This window comes from Emys orbicularis, chromosome 4 (assembly GCF_028017835.1).
Source record: "Emys orbicularis isolate rEmyOrb1 chromosome 4, rEmyOrb1.hap1, whole genome shotgun sequence".
Classification (NCBI taxonomy): domain Eukaryota; kingdom Metazoa; phylum Chordata; order Testudines; family Emydidae; genus Emys; species Emys orbicularis.
The window spans coordinates 150,777,221-150,799,095 of record NC_088686.1 but is presented as its reverse complement, the minus strand read 5'-3'; the positions used below and the strand labels follow the sequence as shown (position 1 = coordinate 150,799,095).

At 63.2% G+C, this 21,875-nt stretch overlaps 1 protein-coding gene across 1 annotated transcript; it reads left to right on the top strand.

The window, feature by feature from the left end:
* The first annotated feature begins 1,999 nt into the window (after window positions 1-1,999).
* TNKS1BP1 (tankyrase 1 binding protein 1) lies at window positions 2,000-21,497 on the top strand. The gene is made up of 12 exons (XM_065403967.1): window positions 2,000-2,031; window positions 3,111-3,261; window positions 3,758-4,541; window positions 5,671-5,743; window positions 7,352-9,064; window positions 10,230-11,301; window positions 11,500-12,751; window positions 18,155-18,458; window positions 19,132-19,279; window positions 19,733-19,869; window positions 21,043-21,209; window positions 21,437-21,497. Exons 2-12 carry the CDS (start codon window positions 3,159-3,161, stop codon window positions 21,495-21,497), a joined length of 5,814 nt encoding a protein of 1,937 aa, XP_065260039.1. The 5' UTR covers window positions 2,000-2,031; window positions 3,111-3,158.
* Window positions 21,498-21,875: the final 378 nt, after the last annotated feature.

The following is a 21,875-nucleotide window of genomic DNA, read 5'->3' as shown; positions in this document are numbered from 1 at the left end:
GGTTGTCTGCAATGGTGTTGGGGGTATGTCACTTTGGGGGTGCAGGAGGATTCCCCAGGAGTGGTACAGGTTGGGGGTACAGATCACCAGGGGAGCATCCCTCCATGACCATCCTTGCCTCCCCCAGTGCCTGCCCACTGAACCACTTGCCCCCCTGCAGGCAGGAGAGCTGGAGTTGTTCAGATCCTGCCTATGTTCAGTCTGGCTTGGCACAAGCTGGGATCTCTTACCCACTGAAGGGAGAGCACTGTGCGGGGTCTCAGAGCAAAGCTCAGGGGACCAGGAGGTAGGGGAGGGATGCTGCCTGCTGGCCAGTGGTGATAGCACTAGGAATCCTCACTCAGCTGGAAGGTCTGGTGATGCCAGGGCGTGGTGTGTGAGGGAGGCAAGGGCCATGCCCAGGAGGCTGCAGCAGTGTTGGGAAGAAGCAGGAGAACATCAGGGGGCACAAGAGAAGTGGGCATGAGGGAGAGGGAGGAGTGGGAAGGGGGTATTGACATGGGGGGAGGCAGGGTGTGGGGAAGGGGGCTGTGTGTGGATGGGACATGGGGAGGCAGTGTGTGGGGGAGGGGTGGTGAAGTGTGGGGGGTACTGGCACAGTGGAGGGAAGACAGGGTGTGGGGAGGGTTGTGGTGTGGATGGGATATAAGGGGTATTGGCCTGGGGGAGGTAGGATGTGGGTGAAGGGGCACAGTATTATGGGGTGTGGGGAGTATTGGCATGGGGGGGAGGCAGAGGGTGGATGCAATGTCGAGGGGGTTGGCACAGTAGGAAAAGGCAGGTTTGTGGAGGGGGCATAGTGTTATGGGGGGGGGGGTATTGGTACGGGGGGAAAGCAACTTCCGCATGCCCATTCTTCCCTGATTCTTGTTCTGCCCCGCCGGCCCCGCCAACTCCCTCCTGCCCCAGCCCTTGTGGCCCGTCCTGCCCCGCCCTCCCAGCACCCCCCGATTCGTGCCCCGCCCTGTCCCCTAGAAGCCCGTGGGGGACTGGCACGGGACCGCCACCCCCTCCTCTCCCTGGCCCGGCTCTGGCTCGCTGCGCAGATCAGGCGGGAGCCAGCAGCCGCGGCGCAGCTGGGCCGCCTCGGATTCCAGCGCCGCGCCAGGAGGCTGGGAAATTGGGGAGAGACAAACCCGATGGCTTCCAGATGTGCCCACCCCGCCCGGCTTGGCTGGGGCAGCTGTGACGCCAGCTCCCCGGGGAGGGGCGGAGATCGGTTCCCACTGCGCCGGGGTGGGGGGGCCAGGAGCGGGGAGAGAAGGGCGGGGGAGTGGGGAGGGGGAGTGAGGCAAGGGGAGGGGCTGGGGGAGTGAGGCAAGAGGAAAGCAGGCGGGGAGAGGAGAGGGGGAGTGGGACAGGAGGATCTCTGTGAAGGGCTGGGGGAGTGGGGCAGGGCTGGGGGGAGAGGAGAGGGGCAGTGGGGTAGGAGGAGCGATGAAGGGGAGGGGCTGGGGGATTGGGGCGGGGGAAGGGAGGCGGGGCTGGGGGGGAGCGGAGAGGTGGAGCGGGGTAGGAGGAGCGGTGAAGGGGAGGGGCTGGGGGATTGGGGCGGGGGAAGGGAGGCGGGGCGGGGGGGAGCAGAGGGGGAGTCGGGTAGGTAGAGTGGTGAAGGGGCGGGGGAAGGGAGGCGGGGCTGGGGGGGAGAGGAGAGGGGAGGGGCAGGAGGAGCGGTGAAGGGGAGGGGCTGGGGGAGCGGTGAAAGGGAGGGGCTGGGGAGTGGGGCGGGGGAAGAGAGGCGGGGCGGGGGGTGAGCAGAGAGGGGGAGTGGGGTAGGAGGAGTGGTGAAGGGGCGGGGCTGGGGGAGCGGTGAAGGGGCGGGGCTGGGGGGAGCAGAGAGGGGGAATGGTGAAGGGGCGGGGCTGGGGAAGGAAGGCGGGGCTGGGGCTCGGACTCGGACGTCGGGGCGGGATCGGAGTCAGGCCCTCGGAGAGAGCTGGTTTTTCTCGTCCCTGCTGCCTGAGTCACGGGAGCTTGTGCGCCCCAGCCCCCCCCCCTCGCCCGGCCTGCGATGAGGCAGCTGCGTGGAAGGTGAGCCAGGCTCCCCGCGGCCGGCCCAGGGGAATCCAGCTGGTGCTGAACCACGCGGGAGGGACCCAGAGGGGTGGGGGCACTGTGCGTGCGCGCCTGCGGGGGCGGGCAGAGAGTTAGGGGCTAGGGGCCGAGTTGGCACCGTGTGGATGGGGAATCAGCGCTGTGAATGGGCCTGGGGGGGGGCTTGGCCCCGTGTGAGGGAACTTGCGGCGTTTGTGGGGGAGTGAGGGGTTGGCACCGTGTGCAGAGGGCTGGGTGGGGCAGGGGGACTGGCACTGTGTAAAGGGGGGTTGGCATGGGTGGGGTGGGGGACGGGGGACTGGCCCTGGAGGGTACTGGGGTTTGGCTCCATATGTGGTGGCGGCGGTGGGGAGTTGGGCCTGTGCAATGCAGTGCTGAGGAAGGCAGGGGTCTGGCACTGTAGGGACATGGGAGGTTGGCACTGTGTAGGGAGGAGCTATGGTGACCAGACCGCAAATGTGAAAAATTGGGACAGGGGGTGGGGGGTAATAGAAGCCTATATAAGAAAAAGACCCAAAAATCGAGACTGTCCCTATAAAATCAGGACATCTGGTCACCCTAGGAGGAGCAAGGGATTGGCACTATGTGAGGGGTAGTGGTGGGGAGTTGGTACTATGCATGGGGGGGTTGAGGGGAGGCAGGGGTCTGGCACTGTGGGAGGAGTGCAGGGGTTGGCACTGTGTGGGGGGCAGGGTGGAAGTGGGGGTAGGGGGCTTTGTTTGCCAGCTGTACATGGGATGCAGAGCGGTGGAGGTTGGGGTGTGGCTGGGGCTGTGCAGTGAGATGTGGGGCCTGTGGTGGGGGCGGTACAGTGCCCAGCGCAGCTAGGGGGCATCCTCGGGAGGCAACAGCATGATGTGACCAGAGGGAGACGGGCGGTGATGGGGCCATGTGGGGCTTTCACAGGAGCAGCAGGGAGGGGGCTGGAGATGGAGCTGAGGGGCATGCTGGGAAATCGGGCCATGGATGGGAGCTGGGATGGGGGTGGAGGGGACGGAATCTGGCTACTCCTTTCCAGGCCAGCCCCGATCTACCATCCCTCTCCTCTCTCCTAGGGGCTGACGTGTGCATCAGGTTCATCGAGCCTCAACCCAGGTGCCACCATGGCCTCCCAGACGCACCCCCTGCATCCCCCACCTCCCTGCCCTACTTCCAATGGCAGCACGTGGGCCAGAGGTGGGCAGCTGGCGGGCAGTCCCAAGACAGGTACGTGCTGGTGGGGAAGGGAAGAGTAGAGGGGGGCTGGGATGGAAAATAACAGAGCTAGGGAGCAGCTCACTTGAGTGATGGGCACCAGGGAACAAGGAGCATGACTGAGTTCAGAAAATGCCTGGGAGTGGGGAATGGGAAATGGGACCTTTCCCCGCTAGGGGACACCGGCTTCGATCCTGCCCCAGACTGGCTCTGGGGGTGGGAGATGGGACATGGGGCCAGGCTCCCAGTTGCTTTTCAGGGGTCCATCTGTGAGACAAATTTGAGTTCTCAGCCTGGTGTCACCCTCACAACCCCCCAGCACTGAGCATCTGTCAGCGCAGGCCCTGGAGAGCCATGTCCACCCCAGAGCGGCCAGTCTGGAGAGTGGGGTTGCCTGGGCTGTCCCTGTTGGGGCGCTGACCAGGGCAGTGCCTGCTCCGTGGGGTGCGCTGTTGGTGCTTCTTTGCCATGTGGTTGGGCTCTGAGATGGTCTCTTTCTCTCCCCCAGCTCCAGGTGACACTCGCCTGAAGCCGCCGGTCGGGCCCAAACCCCGCACACTGCCCAAACCGGCTGTACCAGCCAAGCCCTGCACCCCGCCGCCATCCCCTGGGTCGCGGCCCCCCCGCCTCGAGTTCCCCTCTGCCGAGAAGATCAACCTGCTGGCGGGTCCCAAGCCGTACGGTGGCAGCAGCACTGCCCTTAAACGCCTGTCCTTCGGCCTCAAGAGCCCCCCGGCGGAGACCTCCAATGTGAAGGGGGCACCGCCACCCGCAGCCAGAGCCCTGCCCTGTACCACAGAAGAGAGATCGCTGGCTCCTGTGACGCCACCTGCTGGCGGGCCCCTCAGAGTTCTCAAGGGCGCTGCCCCGTTCAAAGTGAAGCCGGTGCCGGTGGCGGCCAAGCCGGAGCGCTTCCCCGGAACCACGGTGGAAGAGATCTTGGCCAAGATGGCACACCCCCGCAAAGAGGGGCCGGGCAGTCCCGACCTGGCCTGGGGCCGGCGCTCAACCGTCAGCCCTGACAGCAGCTCCCGCTTCGGGCCCAAAAGCTATGCCGCCTTCCGGAGACAGCCTAGTGCCGAGGGAGGGGAAGATGACGCTGTCGCCCCTGGCTTTGAGGCCTCCTGGGAATCTGGGCTCCCGGAAGCTCAGGAGAGCAGAGCGTCCTGTGGGGACAAGCCGGTCGCTGGCAGGACGAAGAGAGAAGGAAGCCCGAGTCCCGTTGGAGAACGCCCGCCAGAGCCCCCAGATGGAGAAGCAGAGAGAGACCCTGGCACAGCCTCCAGGAAAAGGTGAGGGGCTGATGTGCAGGGGTGGGGCGTGCAGGGCATTGTGAGTAATGGCCTTGTCTGTTCCGGGGAATGGGCAAGGTGTGCTGCACTGCATTGTGGGTAAGAAGCTGGCAAAGGCGCTAGGATCTGGTGCCTGGTCTTCCCCCCGGGAAGCAGAGAGGAAACCAGAAAGGGGATTGTTACGTGGTGCTTCCTGGATGTAGAGGAGAATCCTAGTGGCACCCAAACAGCTCTTTGGCACCTGTATAAAATCACCCCTGTAGTTAGATAAGTGCAGCTCTGCATATGGACAAGACCTTAACACCTAGGGCAGAGTTAACCTGTGGAACTCCTTGCCACAGGATGTGGCTGAGGTAACAAACTTGGCAAGATTCCCAAAGGGAGTGGATATTAGATAATTATAACATGTCCACAAGGCCTTGGTTTATTTTGAGTTAGTTAGGAACGCGGTTAACCTAAACCAAAATAAGCCACTCAGTAAGGGTCCACATGGCAGGACTGTGCGCTTGGTTTAATTAAACCAAGGTGAGTTGACAGTAGATGGGGGCCCGGGACATGTTCCCAGTTCCCGAGAGCTGGCAGTTTGAGACCCACAACGTGGGGGTGCATGGTGAGAGCGCCGGGTAGGAAGGATCTCTGGAGAAATGTTTGGAAGAGGAGAGTGGACCAGGAGCATGATCCAGGTGCAGGGGGCACCGGGCTGGTGTGGGAGATGATGGGAGAAGATCAGCTGTGGGCAGGTTGGTGAGGTTCTGACAGGTCTTGGATGTAAGGGTGAGGGGTTTGTAGTAGAGAGAAGAAGGGGCCCTCAATGGAGGTAGGAGTTGAACGGGATGCGACTGTGGAGTTAGAGAGGACAGGGTGGATCCTGGTGAAGATAAGTGTCGAGCTCTTCTAGAGAGCTTTAAATCCATAGATTTCAAAGCACTTTCCCAAGGAAGTAGGTATCGTTATCCCCATTTTACACATGGGGAAACTGAGGCATGGGGCGGGGCCATCCAAAGCACCCAGCAGCAGAGCCGGAAATAGACCCCAGGAGTCCGGAATCCATATACCCGCAAGGAATATTTTAGTCGGCAGGATGTTCTGGAGACTAACCCCCCATTTCTCCGTGTGTTCTCTCCCTCAGTGGCTCCTCCCCGGCCGGCGCCAACTGCGACGGGGACCAGTCCGGACGCAGGAAGCCGCCATCCCCCCCTGGTGTGAGTTCTCGGCTCGCCCCCTCCAGCGTGGCAGCTGCTCTGCTCAGTGCTCTCCTTCTGGGCTCTCCTGTCTCCTCCTGGGCTCCCTCTCTCTGGGGTGCGTGTCTCCTCTCCCTTCTCTGCCAGCCCTAGGGCACCAGCTCCTGCAGCTGTCCCAGGAAGTGAGGCCACAGAAACCCAGGTGTCCTGCATGGCACCATGGGTCCCCCCACCCGTTGAGTCCTTGGTCTATTGAACCTCCCCCATGCATGGGAAGGGAGTGATAAAGAACCCAGGCGTCCTGCATGGCACCGTGGGTCCTCCACCCATAGGCTCCTAGGCCAATGCTGTTTTATCTTGCCCAGCCCCGGGGAGCGGGGTGGACACACGAGACCAGGCCAGCCAATTGAATCAGGGTCTCCTGAGGGGGGCGCTCCCCCCCCTGCGGCAGCAGCTCCCCCCGGCCCGGGGACTCAGAACACGGCACTCGCTCTCAGCCCGGATGCCTGCGCCTAGGAGGGAGCAGCCCTGACTCACCACGTTGGGCTCGCTGACCTGGCAGGTATGCGGCAGGCGGGCGGTTCCCAGCCCCACTGGGCCCTTGGCCAAACTCCTAGGCAGGGAAGGCGGGGCGGGCACGCCCTCCCCCCCGCCCCCTAGCCACTCCTCTCAGGACGCCTGGGAGATAGCCAGGAAGAGGTTAACCATTAACTCCCTTTCCCTGGTGGGGGCGGAGTGGGGAATTGACCCTCGGGCCCCCTTCCCTTCTTTCTGGTGGGGGAGGGAGCATCTGACCCTCCTGCCCTGGGGCTGGAGGTCTCCAAAGCCCTGAATGCCACTCTGCAGCCATATGGCTTGATACTTCCTGCTTCCTTTTTCCTCCTCCTCCTCTCTGCCTTCATCTCCCTGCCATAGGGCTCCCCGCAGTGGGGAGGGGGAGGGCACCCTAGATCATGGGAGGCTGAGGCTAAGCTAGGGAGCTGGGCGTGAGGCAGGAGTGGGGCTGGAGGGGTCGCCTGAGCACGAAGGGTGGGACCAGGTAAGGGACAGGGCCGGGCAGCAGCCCCCCCAAGGGAGATTGGTATCCAGCTGGTATGAGTGATGCGGGGAACATCCTTGATGCCTCCAGTGAGATGCTCCCCATGGGGAAGGGAAAGGGGGACCCGGGCAGTGGAAGTCGGGGCATCTGGGGGTCAAGGGTGGTTCGTGGATGGTGGAGGTTGGGGCTGTCTGAGGGAGGGGGGAAGCCCCAGGCGGTGTGGGTTGGGGGAGGGGGAAGTCCTGGGGGTTGGGGGCAATCTGGCGGGGAGAGCCCCAGATGCTGGGGGTCGGGGCGGGGGAGGAAGCCCTGGGAGCTGGAGGTTGAGGGCTGTCTAGGGGACATGAGCCTCATGAGCTGGGGAGGGGGGTTAAGCTCTGGAGATTGGGGGACGGGGGGCAGCCCTGGGCACTGGGGGGGAAGGTCTTGGCGATGGGGTTCAGGGGCCATCCAGGGGATGTGGGCAGGGACGCTCCAGGTGCTGGGGGTCGGGAAGCATCTGGGGATGGTGTTTGGGAGCTATCCAGGGGGAGCCCCCTCGGTCCGGGGAGTGCGTGGATAATGACTCTGATCTCCCGTTCTTCTCACAGTTCTCCTTGGCCCGGACCTGCCCCATCCCCGTGGCTCCTGCTGAGCTCCCCTTCGGGGCGGCCCCCGACACCTCTGCTGGTCTTGCCTGGGCCCCAGGGGCCCCCATCCTCCCTGCCGAGCATCCTGCCTCAGCCCCGGGGTCCCCCGCTGTGCCTGCCGAGCTCCCCGCCCTTGGTTCCACCCCTGCCCTCACTGAGCTCCCCTCCAAGGTCGGGCCCAGCTTCCCAGGCACCCCCGAGTCTCTGGCTAAAATCCCCATAGGGCTACTCCCGGCCCCCGATGCCACAGACATTCCAGCTGAGCCCTGCCGCAGAATCTCCCGCTCCCTGAGGTCTCTGGAGGTTCCTGGTGAGGGGTCCCCACCTCCATCTGGCCTCCCTGCAGGCCTGGCACCAGGCATTCCGGATGCCTCCACAGAGCTCCCCCACAGCCCCCCTGCAGTGCGGGCCCTGTCACCAGGCCCCCCTGATGCCCCTGCCAGGTTCCCCCACAGCCCACCTGAAGGGCAGGCCCTGGCACCAGGCGCCCATGATGCCCCCACAGAGCTCACCCACAGCCCCCCTGCAGGGCGGGCCCTGGCACCAAGCCCCCCTGATGCCCCTGCTGAGCTGCCCCCCAGAATCACTCACTCCCCAGGGGCCCCCGAAGCTCCTGTTCCATCCCCAGACACCCCCAATCTGTGTCCTAAGCTCCCCACCAGAGTCTCTCAGTCTCCGGGGTCCCCCGATGGACCCACTGAGTCCCTGGTGTCCCCGTACAGCCCCCCATCTCCTGAGCGGGGCTCCCCTTCACCCCTCAGCAATGCGGAGCCATATGTGGGGCCTGCGCCAGCGGACGAGAGCTCCCAGTGCCCACAGCTGGGGCTACGGCGCTCCTCAGACGGGGTGGTGCAGCTGCCAGACAAGGGTCTAGGAATGGGAGTGCTGGGGGGCTCCCTGGCTGCCCTGCCTCGGGGAGGGCCCCCCCACTCCGGGCCACCCCTGGAGGGCGAGTCCAACTGGACCCTGTCGCAGTCGTTCGAGTGGGCGTTCCCATCTCGGACTGCAGAGTGGGAGCCCCCCAGGTCCCCCATCAGAGAGGCGGATGACTCCGGCCTCTCTGAGCAGGGGGACTCGGATGGGGAGGGCCTGGCCCCCGCCCCCAAAGGATCTGAGGAAAGGAGCAGCTCAGAGAGGCTGAGGGCAGGGCAACTCAGCGCTGCCCTGGATTGGCAGGACGCTGAGGCTGCTGAGAGTTCTGCCCACCTAGATGGTGCCACGGGGGCCCCATGTGATCAGGGAGCAACTGAGGTGGGGGGCCTGGAGGCCACATGTCCTGGAGGCCCCGTGGCACAAACGGAGCCGCCCGTGGCTGAGCTGAAGGGCCCTGCAGTGGTGGATGAGGCGGGCACTATCTGGGAGGAGCAGGGCAGGCCACTGCTGGGTGCCCCCTTGCGGCTGACCGAGCCGAAGCCAGGCCAGGAGAGAGCCGCCCCCATTCTGTTGTCTGATACTCCCCGGCCAGCTGGTGCCGACCGATGCCAGGAGGACAACTTGGTGCTGGGCCTGGCGCCGGCGGGGAGCTGCCAGGAGGGCCCAAGGCCGGGCGAGGCGGGTCCTGAGCCGCATCCCAATGCGCGCTGGTTGGATGAGCTGCTGGCATCGCCCCCGCCCAGTGCTGATGAGACCAAGCGAAAGGGCACACCTGAGCCCAGGGACCCTGCAGGGCCAGAGGTAAAGGAGGGGTGACCGTGTGCAGGAGGGAAGGGGGAGTCTCTTGGCACCAGTGGGGGGTGCTAGGAGGATTTTGTCTCCTCAGTGTGTGTCTCTCCCCAGGGTGAGTGTGGGGGAGGGGTGTCTCCCGAGGCCCAGCAGGGAGCGCTCTCCCCAGGGGGACGGGGAGGGTCTCATTGTGGATACAGTGCCCTCTGCTGGATCTGGGGGATGTGTGTGGGGGCATCTCCCAGGGTATGTGGGTGGGGGTAGGCATATCCCCAGGCCCTGCAGGGGGCGCTGTCCCCAGGGTGAGTGTGGGGGAGGCGAACGCCCTCCTCTCAGCCCATCCCTGGCTGTGGCAGCGGAAGGGGTTAACTCCCTGCTGGGGCGAGGGGTGGGGGTTCTCCGCTGAGCAAGCTGGGCTGAGCTCTGCAGGGCTGGGCATTGGCTGCTGGCGGAGTGTGCAGAGCAGTCAGACAGGTTGGGCAGAGGCAGAGTGGAGCGTGCTGGGGCGAGCTGGGACAGGGAGAGCTGCTGAAGGCAGCAGCAGAGCTGGCCTCTCCCGGGCTATCCTTCTTGGGGTGCATGGGGTGGCCTGCTACAGCCATGGCCAGGGAGGCTGGTGGGATGTCTGTCCTGGAGCGACTCTTGGCTAACTTGGAGCTGCGGGACGAGGCTGGGCGTGCTCGGCACATGAGTGAATGGAGCGCCCCCTGTCCGGCTGTGAGTACAGACCGTGCTTCCGACAGCATCTGAGTGGGGGGACCCAGGAGACCTTGTTCCTCTGGCCGCCTGGCTGGGCTGGGTGGGGGGTTCAGATTGGCTGGGGCTGCCCAGTGAGATCTCACTCCCCCCAAGTGCTTTGGCAGAAGGGGGGTCCCTGAGAGCAAAGGGCATTGGGCCAGGATCAGAGGGGCTAGTGAACCGGAGACCTCAGGAAGGGTGGGCGAGTCTCCTGCCTGTCTTGCTGGGCGGAGAGGTGATGCTCAGGAGTGGAGGGTAACGCGGGACCCCAATGCCGCAGCTGTGGGGGATGTGCCCCCAAGAGACAGATCCCCTGGAATCCTGCCTGCCTCGCATACAGCCTGGCCAGTTTGGGATGGAGGAGTTGATGCTCTCAAACCCCCGCCCCCCACCCCCCCCAATTCTTGCCTCTTTTAACCCTATTCTCCTCCCCTCCCAGGATCTCCTCGGCTGGTCGCGGAAGGATCTGTGCAGCGAGTTCGGCATCAGAGGGGCCCACCGGGCCGGTGAGTTTGGCTGGGCCACCGAGCCCGGCACGGGGAAGACAGACTGGCCCAGCAGTTACAGAGCCAGTGAGACGGAGCAGGATCGGGAGTTTGGCACTGGCACACAGGACTGGAGCGGCTCATACAAAGAGACGGAGCTGCTGGGCGATTCCAGTGTGGGGCACGGAAACTGGCCCGACGCCTACGGCATTGGGGATGGCTGCCAGAAGGAAGGGAAGTTCAACTCCGGCAACCCAGACTGGAGCAGCCAATACAACACTGGTGGTGCTGACAGCCCGGATGGGGAGTTCGGTACCAGGAAACTGGACTGGACCAGCACCTACGGCATTGGGGACAGCACCCAGCAGGACAAGAGGTTCAGTACCGGCAAGCCAGACTGGACTCCTGAGTACAGTGTCGGTGATGCAGCCCGGCAGGATAGAGAGTTCGGTACCGGCAAGCCAGACTGGACCTGTGAGCCTGGTGTCGGTGATACCGACCAACAGGATAGAGAGTTCGGCACCGGCAAGCCAGACTGGACCCGTGAGCCCAGTGTCAGTGATACAGCCCGGCAGGATACAGAGTTCGGTACCGGCAAGCCAGACTGGACCCACGAGCCCAGTGTCGGTGATACAGCCCGGCAGGATAGAGAGTTCGGCACCGGCAAGCCAGACTGGACCCACGAGCCCAGTGTCGGTGATACAGCCCGGCAGGATAGAGAGTTCGGCACCGGCAAGCCAGACTGGACCCGTGAGCCCAGTGTCGGTGATACAGCCCGGCAGGATACAGAGTTTGGTACCGGCAAGCCAGACTGGACCCACGAGCCCAGTGTCGGTGATACAGCCCGGCAGGATAGAGAGTTCGGCACCGGCAAGCCAGACTGGACCCACGAGCCCAGTGTCGGTGATACAGCCCGGCAGGATAGAGAGTTCGGCACCGGCAAGCCAGACTGGACCCGTGAGCCCAGTGTCGGTGATACAGCCCGGCAGGATAGAGAGTTCGGCACCGGCAAGCCAGACTGGACCCGTGAGCCCAGTGTCGGTGATACAGCCCGGCAGGATAGAGAGTTCGGCACCGGCAAGCCAGACTGGACCCGTGAGCCCAGTGTCAGTGATACAGCCCGGCAGGATACAGAGTTCGGTACCGGCAAGCCAGACTGGACCCACGAGCCCAGTGTCGGTGATACAGCCCGGCAGGATAGAGAGTTCGGTACCGGCAAGCCAGACTGGACCTATGATCATGGTGGTGGCGATACAGCCCGGCAGGATAGAGAGTTCGGTACCAGCAAGCCAGACTGGATCAACATGTACGGTGCTGATACTGACCAACAGGATAGAGAATTGGGTACCAGCAAGCCAGACTGGACCCACGAGCACGGTGTCGGAGATACAGACCAACAGGATGGAGAGTTGGGTACCAGCAAGCTAGACTGGACCCGTGAGTACGGGATCAGTGATACTGACCATCAGGGTAAGGAGTTTGGTGCTGGGAAGCCAGCCTGGACCCAGGAGTGCAGTGTCAAGGCCAATGGGCAGGGTAGAGAGTGGACCTGCGAATATGGTGTTGGCAATACCACCCAGCAGGACAAGCCAGATTGGACCCGCGAGTTCGGTGTTGGTGATGGTGCCCGGCAGGACAGAGCTTTCAGCCCTGACAAGCCAGCTTGGCTTGGTGAATATGGCATTCACCATACAGACCGGGAGAGTGCCTTTGGCTCTGGTGTTGGAGACTCCGACAGCACGGCCCAAGAGCCTGGTGCCAGGAAGCCTGGGTGGAGTGGCACCGCCTGGCAGGAGAGCAAGTTCCCCTTCGCTAGGAGGGATTATGCCAGTGATTTCAGGATCAGAGGAACTGAGCACGAAAGCCAGTTTGGCGTCATTGGGACTGAGCGGGCGGGTGGCTTTGGCTTGAGTGCTTTGGAACCATCTGGTGCCATCGGGACCCTGGACCCAGCAGAGCGTGGAGAGAGCCGGACTGATTGGGTGGGCTATACCAGGACTGTGGACCTGGATGAGCCAAGAGAGGCTGGTGTGGGGCAGTCCGACTGGGCCCAAGATCTAGGCCTCAGTGGCACAGATCCCTCTGTCGGCCTGGGAGCAATCAGTCCTGAGGAGCCCAGCGGGGGATGGATGGACTGGACAAATGAACTGAGCGTGAGCAGCATGGATCCCTCCAGCAGTCTGGGGGCGGGGGGCTCCGATACACCCAGAGAGCCTGGCGTGGGGCAGCCAGATGGGGCCAGCGACCTTGGCCCGGGAGGCCCGGCCACAGCCAGTGGCTTCGAGAGCGTGGGCCCGGCAGAGACCAGAGCGAGACAGACTGACTGGAGCCGTGAGCTCGGCTCTGGGGATGAGGGCTCCGCTGAGACCAGGGAGGCTGGAGCAGGGCAGATGGACTGGGCCAGCGAGGTCGGGATCGTACATGGGAAACAAACCTATGCCACAGCCATGGCTGGCTTGGAGCCGCATGGAGACAGGTGAGGGCTGCGCTGGGTGTATGAGGTTTGGGCTGAAGTGTAGGGTGCTCCATCCCAGCCTTCACTGCTCATCAGAGCAGCCGGTGACCCACCTAGGCTGGGGTCCGGTCTCAAACAGTAGCTGTTTTCAGTGGGGAAGGGGGGAGATCTCATCCCGATCCCAGTGTGGGGCTGTTTAGACAGAGTACTCTCGTTGTGGGGATCAGCACCGCTGTGCTTGCCTAAATGGCCGATGCCTGTTTGCTGCTGAGCTCATTGCTCTCAAACATCCTGCAGCAGCGAGTTCCACTGCTTAACGCCTCCTCTCCTTGGGGATGCCTCCCTTGGACTGCCACCCAGCATGGTCATGCGCCCCCTCATGCTGGCTTGCATTCGCCCACCATCTATGGACCCTCTCCTTCCTCTCCTGTTACCCTCCCTGCTTCGGCGCCTTGGCTTTGAGTCAAAGCTGCCGTAGCCACAGGAACATTCCTGTTTGCATCTTAGTCCCCTTTCTTGCTGGCTCAGCTGGGCTTGGATTTGAGCTGCCTGTGGCCCTGCCAGGAGCTCTGCTGTTCACCCACAGCCCGTTAGTTCAGGGCTGTAGGTGGCTACCCAGGCAGGAGGCGCTGCCCCACCCGCATGTCTCAGGGCAGTTTTTATTCTTCAGCATAGGTAGGACGTCTGCCCAGAGAGTCACTCCTCCGCCTGCGCTGGGCTCCAGCGCCGAGACACTTCCCTCCCATCTCTGTGTGCTGAAAGGAGGGTACTCACCTCCGTTTAGTCCCCCTGAATCAAAGCCCAGCTCCCTTCCCAGTGAGCTCCACCAGCCCGGTCTAGAAAACCCCTTTTCAGTTGGCCCTGAGAGTTGACCAGGGGTGGCCAGACACAGGACCCCTGGCCCAGGTGGGCAGGCTGTTCCTTACAACACACCTTCGATTGCGTCTGTTGAATTCCATCTGTTGCTGGGTTTCCTGACCTTGGGTGAGTGGCCTTGGCCATCCAGTAGCTTTGTCTCATTGGCGAATGTTGCCACCCATCTATTTTCTCCTCCCCAGTCTCTTGTCCAGTGTGTAGTCTATGGTGCATCAGGCCTGCGGCACTTTCTGCCACTAGCTTCCTCGTTCTAGGAGAATGGGGCGTCCATTCTTACGGTGCTTCCTGTTTTAGAATCCGAGATAGTGCTTCCCCTCCCGCCTCGGCTCCCATATTCTTAGTAGACTCCAGTGCGGGGTCTTTTGTCTAAGCCATTCGAGCAGGTGTCGGCAACCTTTCAGAAGTGGTGTGCGGAGTCTTCATTTATTCACTCTGATTTTAAGGTTTCGCGTGCCAGTAATACATTGTAACGTTTTTAGAAGGTCTCTTTCTAGAAGTCTAGAATATATAACTAAACTATTGTTGTCTGTAAAGTAAATAAGGTTTTTAAAATGTTTAAGAAGCTTCACTTTAAATTAAATTAAAATGCAGAGCCCCCCAGACCGGTGGCCAGGACCTGGGCAGTGTGAGTGCCATTGAAAATCAGCTCGCGTGCCGCAGGTTGCCTACCCCTGCATTAGAGCCACTGAGCAAACTCATCAGCCCAACCGGAAGTGCCTTCAAGGGACCTCCTTCCCAGGTGCTTGGTGCTTTCTGAGAACTGAGCCCCTTTAAGCTGTCTCAGATTGGTCCCCCCAAAAATGGAGGCCCCCCCAAATCATTAACCACTGTGGAAATTGGAAGCCACTATGATTGGGGCAGTTCTCTGGCCTGTTTCATCTCCCAGATCCTAGTCACCTGAGCCCTCATCAAATGACACATTCAGAGTAGATGGGAGGGCCACACTTTGAACAGCTGCAACAGATGGCCAAGGGAGGGAGTGGATATTTCCATCCCTTGATGTCTTCAGATGAAGCCTGGCCACCCTCCTGGAAGACATGCGTGAGCCAAACACAAGTTACTGAGTTCAGGGTGGGGGTAACTGGGTGTGTTATGCAGAAGGTCGGGCTAGATGATCGATTGGTCTCTTCTGGCCTTCATGCCTATGGAAGGGGGAAGTTCCAGAATTGGGGGTCCCTTGCCAAGAACCCTTCTCCCCTCCCCCCCCCCAGCTGTTGTGTTTACTTTGTGCTTTTCCCCACTGGGTGCTGTCTGAGGGCTGATCGTCAGCAGCGGCCTCTCGTCTCAGAGGAGAACACAGGCAGGTAGAGGGAGGAGAGCGAAGCCAACATGTTGGAGCAGAGTGGGGGGGTAGGACCCAGATCGGTGTCCCAGCCACATGGCCCATCTCTCTGCACGGGAGCTGTGCTGCTTTGGAGACATCGCGTGTGCCGTGGCACTCCCCTTAAAGCAGTGGTTCTCAAACTTTTGTACTGGTGACCCCTTTCACATAGCAAGCCTCAGAGTGTGACCCCCCCCTTATCAATTAAAACCACTTTTTAATATATTTAACACCCTTATAAATGCTGGAGGCAAAGCAGGGTTTGGGGTGGAGGCTGACAGCTCGCGACCCCCCATGTAATAACCTCATGACCCCTTGAGGGGTCCTGACCCCCAGTTTGAGAACCCCTGCCTTAAAGCCTCATCATCACCCCCTCCCCTCCTGTGTAGTAGCTGTTCTCCACTGGCCTCCTTTAGTTCACTGGCTTAGTTCTTCTGATTCCCTATCGTGTTCCGCCGCGGGATCCAACAGCTTCGCTTGGCCCGTACGGAGTAACCCGGGGTTGGGGTCCAAGTTCCCTGTAAGCTGCAGGGCCGCACAACAGCCTATTTAGTGCCATGCAGATGTTCAGGGAACCCGCCGGGGGAGGGGCGGCCAGGGGAGGGGCACCCCTCCTCTGGCCCCAACCTAGTCTGGCCCCCAACCTGACCTGGACCTGTCCCGGCCATGGCACCCCTCCCTGAACCCAGCCCAGGCCCGGACCTGCGGGGGCTGGGGGAGGGGCGCATATCCTGCACCCCAGCCCCGGAGCTGCTGTGGCAGGGAGAGGCACCTCTCTCACCCAGCCCAGGTGCTGCTGCGGGGAGAGAGCTGCGGGGGGAGTTCTGTCTCCCCGCCATAGCCCTGGAGCATCTTCCTGCACCCCAAATCCCTGATCCCCACCCGGAGCCCTTCTCCCCCCCCCCCAACCCTCTGCCCCAGCCCTGAGCCGCTCCTCCCCGGCCCCACCTCAGAGCCTGCACCCCCAGCTGGAGTCCTCACACCCCTGCACCCCAACCCTCTGCCCCAGCCCTGAGCCCCCTCCCACACTCTGAACCCCTCAGCCCCACCTCCCCCACATGAATTTTGTTATGTGCACCAATATGAAGGTGAAGTGTTACACATCGCCTCCATATTGGTGCATATAACAAAATTCATTCCGCACATGGGTGGGAAAAATTAAAGGGAACATAGTGCGCTGGCGTCCCACAGCATCTGAGTACCCCCTTCACGGCCAGGGCGCCTATGGGCTTCTGGCACATGGCTTCCCCCTCTGGAGTCCCTAGAGCAGTCCTGGTTCCCCATTAGCTCCTGATACTGGGGATGCATCCACAGAAGGGGACCCACCCCCCGAACTCACAGCAGCGCTCTGGTCTGCATGCTCCGCAGGGAGGCTCCGGCACGTAAGGACCCAGGCTACAGCTGGTGGTGGACGATGTAATTGGCTCTGGAGTAGCCGTCCAATTGTCGGAGATCATGCCAGCAGTCAGTTGTTGGGTGGAGCTTGGAACTCCATGTCCTGGCTGCTGGCTAAGCTGGCTTTGCACAGCTTCTGGGGTTGTAGCAGGGCGCTGCCCAGGATCGGGGCCCTGCCGGACAAACCTGGCACCGCAGATCTAACAGGCACCGCCAAGAGCAGTGTGTTTCTGTCCCCACCTTTGGGGTAGCTGCGGCTGGAGTTGCACCACGTGTGTCCTTATCCCGTGTCTGTGCATCCGTCACTCTGCCAGCCCTCCTTTCAGGCTGCCCATCAGTGTGGCGGCCAAGCGCCCTGCTAACATGCTCCATTTGTCCTCCCTGGAGAGGGCCTGGAGGAAGCTCTTCCAAAACACAAAGAGAACCACTGCCCTCAAAGTCCCAGTTGAGCTCCCCAGTGTTTGGGGCCGGCTGCCGGGAGTATCCAGTGTTTAAAAACTGCCCCCGCCCAACCTCTGGAGTGGACTGCATCTGCTGACCAGCCTCTGATGACCTGTCAGGTCCCCAGTCTCTTCTGCCCAAACCCCAGCTCCTGCTGAGTCAGTGGGGCAGCACTGGGCCCCTCCTCTCTGGCTGGCATGTTCTTTCCCTGGCGCCAGGGGTCTTCCGGGCGCTGTGGCCTGGCTCTGTTGTCCCACCTGTTGCTCTGGGCTGTGCACCCCTCCAGTGGCTCTCTGAAGGCCTTCGCCAGCTGCTCCCGGGCAGGACACCTTCCCGCCCTACCCAGTGAATTAGGTTAAAGGGATCAGGATGTGTCTGGGTTCTATTCCCAGCTCTGCTACTGAACCCCTGGGCAAGTCGCTGCCCCATCCTGTGCCTCAGTTTCCCCATGGGGATAATGATTTTGATCTACTTGGAGGGCGTGTTGGGGCCCTGGAGTTAGCGCTCCATTGGGGCGAGCTGCGCTCATTTCCTGGCCTAGCTCCTGGGCAGGTGCCCAGGCCAAGCTGCGAGGAGCCCCGTCTGTTGTATGCCCTGTAAGGCCAGGTGAGGGGGCTGTAGGCTTGGGCTTTGTGCACAGTGAGGGGGGAGCAGAGGAGGCTGGGAGGAGAGTGAGGGGGCATTGGGGGGAGGGGAAGCAGAGGGGGGCTGGGAGGGGAATGAGGGGGCATGGGGGGAGGGGAAGCAGAGGGGGGCTGGGAGGGGAGTGAGGGGGCATGGGGGGAGGGGAAGCAGAGGGGGCTGGGAGGGGAGTGAGGGGGCATGGGGGAGGGGAAGCAGAGGGGGCTGGGAGGGGAGTGAGGGGGCATGGGGGGAGGGGAAGCAGAGGGGGCTGGGAGGGGAGTGAGGGGGCATGGGGGGAGGGGAAGCAGAGGGGGCTGGGAGGGGAAGCAGGGGGGGTATGGGGGGAGGGGAAGCAGGGGGGGTATGGGGGAGGGGAGTGAGGGGGCATGGGGGGAGGGGAAGCAGAGGGGGCTGGGAGGGGAGTGAGGGGGTATGGGGGAGGGGAAGCAGGGGGGGTATGGGGGAGGGGAGTGAGGGGGCATGGGGGGAGGGGAAGCAGGGGGGGTATGGGGGAGGGGAGTGAGGGGGCATGGGGGGAGGGGAAGCAGGGGGGGTATGGGGGAGGGGAGTGAGGGGGCATGGGGGGAGGGGAAGCAGAGGGGGCTGGGAGGGGAGTGAGGGGGTATGGGGAAGGGGGAGCAGAGGGGGCTGGGAGGGGAGTGAGGGGGCATGGGGGGAGTTTGGGGGAGGGGTCTGGGAGCAGAGGACTGGGGTGTGGGGGGCTCCATGGACCAGGGAGGGCATGGTCTCACTTTTCCCTCCCCCAGCAGTGGCCCTGGCAGCCCCCGGCTCTCCGGCCCGAGCCCCCTGCTGGAAGAGATGTTGGCCAAGGCGGCAGCCCAGCGGAAGAGCCCCGGAGAGGAGAGGGGGCCACCTCCTGCACCCGACGCCCACCCCCACCCCTTGCCGTTGGAGGAGGATGGCGGGCCCAGGCCCGAGGGGGATGGTGCGCCCAGCCCCTCGGATGCCACGGATGGGGGCTGGCTGCCTATAGAAGCGAGGAGGCTGAGCCAGCCAGGGCGCCGCGGGAGCCAGCCCTCCCCACCAGACGAGGACTTCACCTTCCTGGAGGTGAGCCTGGGGGATTTGCCAGCAGCCTCTGCTCCCTCCTGGGCCTGGTGCTGGTTGTGGTTGGGTACATGGTCCTCCCCACCCCCATGCCCACACTGGGAGCCAGGGCTGTAGGGGGGCAGTGACCTCAACCCCCTCCTTTTCCCTGCCTGATGGGGACGCCAGGTGGTGGCTGGCATGGGGGTAGGGCGGGCTGCCATCAGAGGGGAGCACTCCCTATGCCCTCCCTGGCGTCCCTCCAGCAGGGGGACCGCATGTCTGGGTTGAGACTCCCCCACCCCCGTGCTGCGGGGGATACTGACTGGAGATGGCGGGGGCTGGATGGCTAACCCTTTGTTGGCCTTGGTGAGTCACATAGGTTCTCGATCGTGTCCCAGGGCCCCCGAGGGAGCACGCCCATCCCTGTCCACTTCCCTGTGGGTTGCCTCAGGGATTGGGTCTCTCTGAGGGGTTGGCTGGGATTGTCCCTGCTGGAGCCCTGAGACAGATGGGGCAGCCTGGCGCCCTCGTGGGCTTTCCCCTCATGGCTCGGCACAGGTCCGCGGCGATCCTGGATCGGTGGCTGTAGCAGCTGTGGGGTGGGTGGGGCAGCATCATGCCCCCATGGGCCCTCCCCTCGCGTCTGGGCACTGATCGGTATCTCCGCCTCCCTCCCTCCCCGGGGCATGTACAGGACATGGAAGTTCTTGACAGCGCCATCTACCGGAGCAGAGCCAACCTGGGCCGCAAGCGAGGTCACCGGGCGCCGGCCACGCGCCCCGCAGGCAGCCTGGGGCTGTCTGAGGTGGAGGCGGCCGACTGGATGTTCCGGGACTCCACAGGTGGGACCTGGGGCGGGGCAGGCTCTGGCTCGCTGCCTGGCCTGGTGCTGACCTGGCTTCCTGTTCGGTGACGTGCTGTGATGTCAGCATGGCGTTTGTCTTGCATGCTCTTGGTGTGCCGTTAGTGTGTGTTCCCATGTCAGAGGGGGTGTTGGCGTGGCCGTGGTGGGTGTTGCCATGTAGCGTGACGGTGGCATGTGTTTCTGGGTGGCACGGTGCTGTTGTGCCAATGGCACATGGTTGTGGGTGGTGAGTGTATGTGGGGGTGTTATGGGGCATGGTGTTGGTGCCCCACTCCCAGGTGGAGCGTGTGTTGGCGTGTGAGCCCACATGGCACAGGCACCAATGCACGTGTGCCGCTGTGTCAGTGGCATTGGCGTGTGTCCCCATGTGGTGGCGGTGCTGACGTGTGGGCCCTGCGTGGCCTGACACTGACCCTGTGTCTCCCCTCAGAGCCCAGAGCGGTGCGCTGGGCGTCCTCAGACGAGGAGGTGGCGGAGGAGCCCCAGAGCAGGCGGGCACGGCCCTCGCCGGCGGCCAAGGGGGTGAAGGTGCCACTCTTCCCAGGCCTGAACCCCTCAGCTCTCAAGGTAGCACCTGCCAGGGCTACCGGGTGGGGGGAGAGGAGGGAATGACATGGGGTGCCCACCAGGGATGCAGCCAGTGCCCATGGGATGTTGGGAGGGCTGAGTAGGGGAGGGAGTGGGAAGGGGGTGTTGGAAATGGTCATGGGGGAGGGGTCTTGGGAGAAGTGGGCACTGAGGGGGTGAGGTGGGTGCTGGAAGTCTTGTGTGGTGAGGTGCAGGATGTGGAGTGTGGGGCGGCCTGGGGGGTGCAGGGTGTGGTGAAGATGGTGCTGGGGGAGCTCCCAGATCAGGTGGAAGGGCTCAGAGACTCGGTGAGGGATGACCCCCCCCTCCCCCTCCAGTTGGGGAATAGGGTTGCCAACCCTCCTGGTTTTGCCAGGAGTCTCCCGGAGGCTACTGAAGCCAGGCCCGGAGATTTTAGGCCGCTAAAAGTCTGGCGGCACAACGGGGCTAAGGCAGGCTCCGTGCCTGCCCTGGCTCTGCACCGCTCCCGGAAGCAGCTAGCATGTCCCTGCGGCTCCTGGGAAGGAGGCAGGGGACCCTGCACGCTGCCCCCGCCCTGAGCGCCAACTCCACAGCTCCGATTGGCCAGAAACTGCGGCCAATGAGAGCTGCGGGGTCGGCACCTGCAGGCAGGGGCAATACACGGAGCCCCCTGGCCCCACTCCCAGGGGCTGCAGGGACGTGCTGGCCAATTCCGTGAGTGGTGTGGGGGCAGGGCAGGCAGGGAGCCAGCCGGAGCCCACACCTCTCACTGCCTCCCACACCCCAACCCCCTGCCCCTGTCCTGAGCCCCCTCCAGCACCCAAACTCCCTCCCAGAGCTTGCAGCCTGCACCCCCTCCTGCACCCCAACCCCTGCCCCAGGCTTCCTCCCACACTCTGAACCTCTCGGCCCCAGCCCAGTGAAAGTGAGTGAGTGTGGGAGAGAACCAGCGACGGAGGGAGGGGGGATGGAGTGAGTGGGGTAGGGTCTCGGAGAAGGGGTGGTCTGGGGGCGGGGCCTCAGAAGGGGCAGGGCAGAGAGTGGGGCAAGAGTGTTTGGGTTTGTGTGATTAGACAGTTGGCAACCCTATTGGGGAGGGTCAGAGGGAGACATGCCGTTCGTGGGTGGGGGCGACATACAGACAGAACCAGGGCATCCGTGTGTCTGTCTGAGATCCCCCCCTCCCCCCAGGCCAAGCTGCGGGGCCGAAACCGCTCTGCAGAAGAGGGGGCCCAGCTGGGGGAGGCCAAGCCAGCCACGCCCAAGGAGTCCCACGTCCAGCGCTCCAAGTCCTGCAAGATCCCCGGCTTGGGGGGGAAACCCCTGGCGCTGCCCCCCAAGCCAGAGAAATCCTCAGGGTGAGTGTGTGGGGGTGTCTCTGGTGGGAGGTTGGGTTTGTGGGTTTCAGCGAGTGTCTATGCACCTAGGGGTGTTAATGCAGGTGTTAGGGGGTGCATAGACCCTGTGGGGTTGGGGGGGGGGGTGTAGATGTGATGGTGTCGGGAGGGTGTAGACCCTGGGGGGTGAGGAAGTTCCATCCTTTCCCTGTCAGCTCTGCCATTGCCGCTGCCTCCTCGCCCCCCAGGTCAGATGCCACCTCGCCCCACTGGCTGCAAGTGCTGAAGCTGAAAAAGAAGAAATCCTGATGGCCCCATTCAGGTGAGGGCCCCGTGGGCCTGCGCCGGAGGCTGCGTCGTGCTCCCACCATGGCAGTTTGCACATGACATGCTGCATGCCCCCCAGAGCTCCCTGCAAAGCCACGTCCGGCTGGTGCGACGCACGATCCCTCTTGCAAATGGGTGTGACGCTGCCAAGGGACACGTGGCCCAAGCCCACCGGGTCAGGGGTGTGACGCGGGTACAAGTGGGCTGTCGGCCAGTGGAGATCGGACAGCCAGAGCCAAGCCCAGTCAGCTGGGCTCACCCTGCTCTGGTACCTCCGATCTCAGACACACGGCTGCAGGGCGCGGTTTGGGGGAGGGACTTGGCCCCTGGCCCCCTGGTGCTCCTACTGGAGATTTCCCC

Excerpts from the sequence above, each read along its gene's own strand:
- TNKS1BP1 (XM_065403967.1), top strand. The coding sequence starts at position 3,159 with ATGGCCTCCCAGACGCACCCCCTGCATCCCCCACCTCCCTGCCCTACT. Across the intron at positions 5,744-7,351 it reads AGCCGCCATCCCCCCCTGGT|TTCTCCTTGGCCCGGACCTG; the intron begins GTGAGTTCTCGG and ends TTCTTCTCACAG. Across the intron at positions 11,302-11,499 it reads CGGCAAGCCAGACTGGACCC|ACTGGACCTATGATCATGGT; the intron begins GTGAGCCCAGTG and ends CCGGCAAGCCAG.